Source organism: Brassica napus, chromosome C7 (assembly GCF_020379485.1).
Source record: "Brassica napus cultivar Da-Ae chromosome C7, Da-Ae, whole genome shotgun sequence".
Lineage (NCBI taxonomy): Eukaryota > Viridiplantae > Streptophyta > Magnoliopsida > Brassicales > Brassicaceae > Brassica > Brassica napus.
In genome coordinates this window covers 29955162-29960299 of record NC_063450.1, presented here as the reverse complement: position 1 = coordinate 29960299, position 5138 = coordinate 29955162, and the positions used below count along the sequence as shown (strand labels likewise).

At 38.3% G+C, this 5138-nt stretch overlaps 2 protein-coding genes across 3 annotated transcripts; both read left to right on the top strand.

Annotated features, from left to right (window-relative positions):
* On the top strand, window positions 1–1245 carry LOC106355336. The gene has a single exon (XM_013795309.1). It carries the CDS (start codon window positions 1–3, stop codon window positions 1243–1245), a length of 1245 nt encoding a protein of 414 aa, XP_013650763.1.
* Window positions 1246–3933: 2688 nt separating this feature from the next.
* BNAC07G16950D lies at window positions 3934–5138 on the top strand. Of its 2 annotated transcripts, none has more exons than XM_048762531.1 (2): window positions 3934–4163; window positions 4556–5138. In XM_048762531.1, exons 1-2 carry the CDS (start codon window positions 4005–4007, stop codon window positions 5105–5107), a joined length of 711 nt encoding a protein of 236 aa, XP_048618488.1. In that variant the 5' UTR covers window positions 3934–4004; the 3' UTR covers window positions 5108–5138. The 2 variants fall into 2 exon arrangements, with proteins under 2 accessions (XP_048618488.1, XP_013651715.1); XM_013796261.3 differs by having other exon boundaries at window positions 3938–4163; window positions 4562–5138.

Sequence of the window (5138 nt, the reverse complement as noted above, 5' to 3'; positions counted from 1 at the left end):
ATGTTTTTCTTGGACACAGAAGACAGGAGCTGTTCCTCACTGATGGAGATACTACACCAGTACAAGACATCCTCTAACCAGCTTATCAACACCTCCAAATCTTCGATTTCCTTCTCACCAAAGATCCTGCAGGTAATACGGGAACGTGTTAAATCACACCTCGGGATTGCACAGGAAGGAGGAGTAAGTAAATATCTAGGACTCCCAGAACATTTCGGTCGACGAAAAAAAGATCTCTTCACAAGCATTGTGGACCAGATCAAACTGAAGGCTGCTGGCTGGGCATCAAGCCAACTCTCTAGTGCCGGCAAGCTAGCTATGTTGAAAGCGGTGCTGACTGCTAAACCATCCTTTGCGATGTCATGCTTCCAACTACCGGTGAGCTTGTGTAGTCGGATTCAGTCAGCCCTTACGAGATTTTGGTGGGATGCTTCTCCGGATAAAAAGAAAATGTGTTGGGTAGCTTGGGACAAAATCACGGCACCTAAAGCTTTGGGAGATTTAGGAGTAAGAGACATTCAAGCTTTTAATACGACTCTCCTTGCGAAGCAGGTCTGGAGGATAGTATCGAAACCAGAATGCTTATTATCAAGAGTGTTACGTGGAAAATATTGCAGTAAAAAGCCTTTCCTCCAAGTTGATGCACCGAAAGCCGCTTCCCATGGCTGGAGAAGCATTTTGGTGGGAAGATACCTACTGATAACAAACCTGAGCAAAGCCATTGGAGATGGAGAAATCACAAGAGTGTGGAAAGATCCATGGTTGAGTATGGAACTTCCGTCGAGACCAGTCGGCCCAATGCAGGAGATACACCAAGACCTCTTCGTCGCAGACCTCCTTTGTAGAGGAACGAGGGAATGGAACATACCTATGATACAGAGTATCCTACCCCAGCATGTACCGGAAATTCTGCGCATAAAGCCAAGTATCACAGGAGCGGAGGACTCCTATGTGTGGTTAACATCCAGTTCAGGTGTTTATTCAGCTAAGTCTGGATATTATGTGGCAACAGCAATGGAGATAATCGATTCCACAGCTAATCAGAACTACTACAAGGCGACATGGAGATGCAAGACTTCACCAAAACTTCACCTCTTCCTATGGAAAATAGCCCAGGGAGCTCTGGCTCTAGGAGAGAACCTAGCAAAGCGAGGACTTGTGTCCAACGTAACTTGTCGGCATTGTGGAGAACTCGAAACCGCTGAACATATCTTCCTACATTGCCATTTTACTAGACAGATATAGAGCTTACAGATTTGGTCATCTAGTTTCAGCCCAGCGGATTGTGCCTCATTTAGTGAAGCCTTCCTAGGGTCTTCATCGTTGACACTGCTACCACCGTGGGGTCTGACAGGGAATATCTTCCCATGGGTTGTATGGAGAATTTGGACAGCAAGGAACTATTTGATCTTCGAAAACAGGGCCTGAACGCCATTGGAGATTCTTACCAAGGCTGTAAGTAATGCAAAAGAATGGCATCTTGCTCAGATATCTACCACACAGCCTCGCTCATCGATGTCGCTTAGCTCGAACCCACCCTTACAAACCACAAGCCTGTTATGTTTTACTGATGCAACGTGGCATGCTACATCCTCTAGAGCGGGATGTGGGTGGATCTTCATCACCCAACATGACGAGCAGCTCCACCAGGGTACTGCTACATTTGATAATACCTCGTCTGCACTAGTAGCTGAAGCGTTAGCTATTAGATCGGCTCTGCTCAACGCCCTCGAAGCCGGCTTTACAGGAATCTGCATCAAGTCAGATTGTCAAGCACTTGTTGCTGTCATCAACTCGAAGAATCACCCGAAGGATCTCTACGAAATCTCACGGGACATCGAGCATCTATCCCTCTCCTTTGATTGTATTGTTTTTTCTTATGTTTCCAGAAACTTGAACTCTTTGGCTGATTCACTTGCTAAATCAGCTCTGTACTTGGCTACCACCAACTATTCTTAGTTGGGCTGTGAATCTTTAATATATGTTGTTTGTGTTCAAAAAGAAAAAAGAAAACTTGTTAAGCTGTTAAATCCGTAAGGAGGACTTACAAGATTTTAAACTAAAGCATCTAGATGAACTCATATTCTTTCAGATTTTAATATGGCTTTCTAAATAAACAAGATTTTCATATATTTTCTAAGATTTAATTAGCTTTTCAAAATTGTATGCTAAACAATATCAAATTTGTATTCAATAATATATAATTGCAAAAAATATTAAAATCATTGGTTAGATTATACACGAGTATTGTTGTTGGATTTGAAATCTATGTACATTCATCAATCCAATAAAATCATCTTAAAATCAGTGTTTGATATTTCTACTCTCGTTATAGCAGATTCCATTATATAAGATAATTTTTATTATGAGAAAAGTGTTGTCCACCTCTAATCCACCACGTATACAGCCGACCATTTTAGTGGATCTTGGAGATTTATATGTCACTTCTGTCATTTGATAATAATAACCTAACGATTTGTTATGTGCCTAAACAGAAAATTTGAGAATCTAGAAAAAATAGCTTTGTGTTGCATTGCATTTGATTGTCGTAGCATATTTGATTTATGAAAGCAATGTGGCCTAATGATCAAGGTTTAAAAGTTTTTATACCGGGTTTGAGTTTCAATTTCCAAATAATACATTTTTTTGCAGATTTTGAATGCAAAGCTTATAGGACAATCCAAAGTAATACTTGCAGAGTCGTTCGTTGTTCGGTTATGTGGTGTGGAAATAATCTGTCCACAAAAGATGTAATACATGCAAAACATCGTGCATGGAAGCATTGTTCGAAATTGTTCATCGATATTGCATATATTGCAAATAGTTGATTAATCGTCTTATGTAATAGATTAAAAATTATATGATGATGTTTGACATTTGACCTGTGTTAAAAAAAACATATTTGATTTATGATATTTCAATTGTCCGGCAGTGTTACAATATTTTGAATTCGGCTTATAGGGATGGGTGATCGGGTATCCGTTTGGGTTCGGGTCGGGTATTTTGGATTTTCGGGTATTTCGTTATAGAGGTGTAGAACCCGTTCGGATATTTCTGTACTTCGGATCAGGCTCAGATATTTTTAGTTCGGGTTCGGTTATTTCGGATTGGGTTCGGTTATTTCGGATCGGGTTCGGATATTTAGATTTTGCAAAAAACAAAATTAAATTTTCATTTCTCAAATTCTTGTATTTAAAAATATAACTTTCACTTAACTAATTTTTTTATTTTTAATAGATTGAATGGTTAATAGATTTGAATATAACATTTTGAAACTAAAAAGACATTAATTTGGTTATTGTTTTTAAATTTTGGATGTAACTTTTTGTTAATTTTTGAAATAAAAAATTTGACATGCATTTTAAGTGAGTAGCAAATAATTTTCTTCGTAATTGTATGTATAGCATATCAGCTTAAAATATGTGTAGTATCAATATAAATATTTTATATAAAATGAGAGATGTAAACTAGAAATATAAGGTTAATTATACATATGTTCGGATATTTTCGGATATCCATTCGGGTTCGGATATTATCCGTTCGGGTTCGGATATCCAATCTCTCCTAATTCAATATCCGTTCGGATATTCTGCTACTTCGGTTCGGATTTCGGTTCGGGTTTTTCGGATCGGGTTCGGGTGCCACTTCGGTTATCGGGTAAATTGCCCACCCCTATCGGCTTATATGCAACACGATTCAACCATATCTCGTAATAAAGTATTATTGCTTATTTCTAAGCATATAGTGTGTTTATAGTGGTTGTTAGTGTCTAAAGTGGGTGTATAGTCAGATGTTGAAAATTTTGTATTAGAATGAGTTGCGTATACGTCCAAAAAATACCGGCAAACACATGGAGAGATGTCCACCATATGTTTGTTTGATATCTGACTATGAATCCCATTCGGCCACACTAACTTTTGATCTTTATATATACATATGCCTTTGTCAATGCGAATTAGACTTCAGTATAAGTTCGTACTGAACAAGATAAGGAGAAAACGAGAATGAAAGTGGACACAGACAGTGTTTTAGTGCCCTTGAGTGTGTTCATAGCAGTAGGATATCATGTCTTCCTCTGGAACACCTTCAAGCACAATCCTTCCCGTACTTCTCTTGGCATCGATTCCTCCAAACGCAAATCTTGGTTCCGTGACATCAAAGAGGTTATCTCTTGTTTACCGAGTTTTTATGTTAACAAAACCGTTTGCATTATACTATTTTGCGTTTCAAAAAATCAAAGTTTTATACTGGTAAAAAAATATCAAAGTCCTACGCCTACATTTTTTTCTGTACATTTACAAAAGACAGTTAAAATATTATAACTTGTTAAAGATAAGGCAAAAATGATTGCATTTTTACATATAAAACAATCTTGATCTCATCAAGTTTAACTCAGTTTTTAGACGAGTAACTCGTTTTCTCCAACTTTCTTTATTAGGTAGGTTTATTTCGTGATAGCTTCAGTAGTTTCTCCCTCTCGCATTCCTCGTAGTCTTATTGTTAAGACATTATTTGTTTAAATATTTTTTCTCAACTTATTGATCATATAACGAAAATGCAGGGTGACGATAAAACAGGGATGTTGGCAGTGCAAAGCTTGAGGAACAAAAAAATGGTTACAATTCTCACTGCTTCAGTCTCCATTCTTATTTTGCTTTCTCTAGCTGCCGTTACTAACAACGCGTTCAAAGGGAGCCACCTCTTCACAACTGCGGACGACATTGTTTTTGGCTCCAAAAACCCTACAATCTTCGTCCTGAAGTATGCATCTACCTCTGTGCTTCTTGCAGTGAGCTTTTTCTTCAGCTCACTTGCCGTGAGTTACTTGATGGATGCCAATTTTCTCATAAACGCGATTGCTAAAAAGCATGAAGGAGACTGCGATTATGAATTGACGGGGACTGGATCGTTTAGGGAGTATACAAGATTAGTGTTGGAGAGAGGGTTTTTTATGGCTATGATTGGGAATAGAGTTATGTGCGTTTCTGTACCGCTATTGCTATGGATGTTTGGGCCGTTACCAGTGTTTGTGTCTTCACTAGGCCTTGTTTGGGTATTGTACCAGATTGATTTTCCGGCAGTCGCCACAATTTCCGTTTGTAAATGATAAATTGGAAAAAAATCGTACTGGTTGATTA

Excerpts from the sequence above, each read along its gene's own strand:
- LOC106355336 (XM_013795309.1), top strand. The coding sequence starts at position 1 with ATGTTTTTCTTGGACACAGAAGACAGGAGCTGTTCCTCACTGATGGAG.
- BNAC07G16950D (XM_048762531.1), top strand. The coding sequence starts at position 4,005 with ATGAAAGTGGACACAGACAGTGTTTTAGTGCCCTTGAGTGTGTTCATA. Across the intron at positions 4,164-4,555 it reads GGTTCCGTGACATCAAAGAG|ATGCAGGGTGACGATAAAAC; the intron begins GTTATCTCTTGT and ends CATATAACGAAA.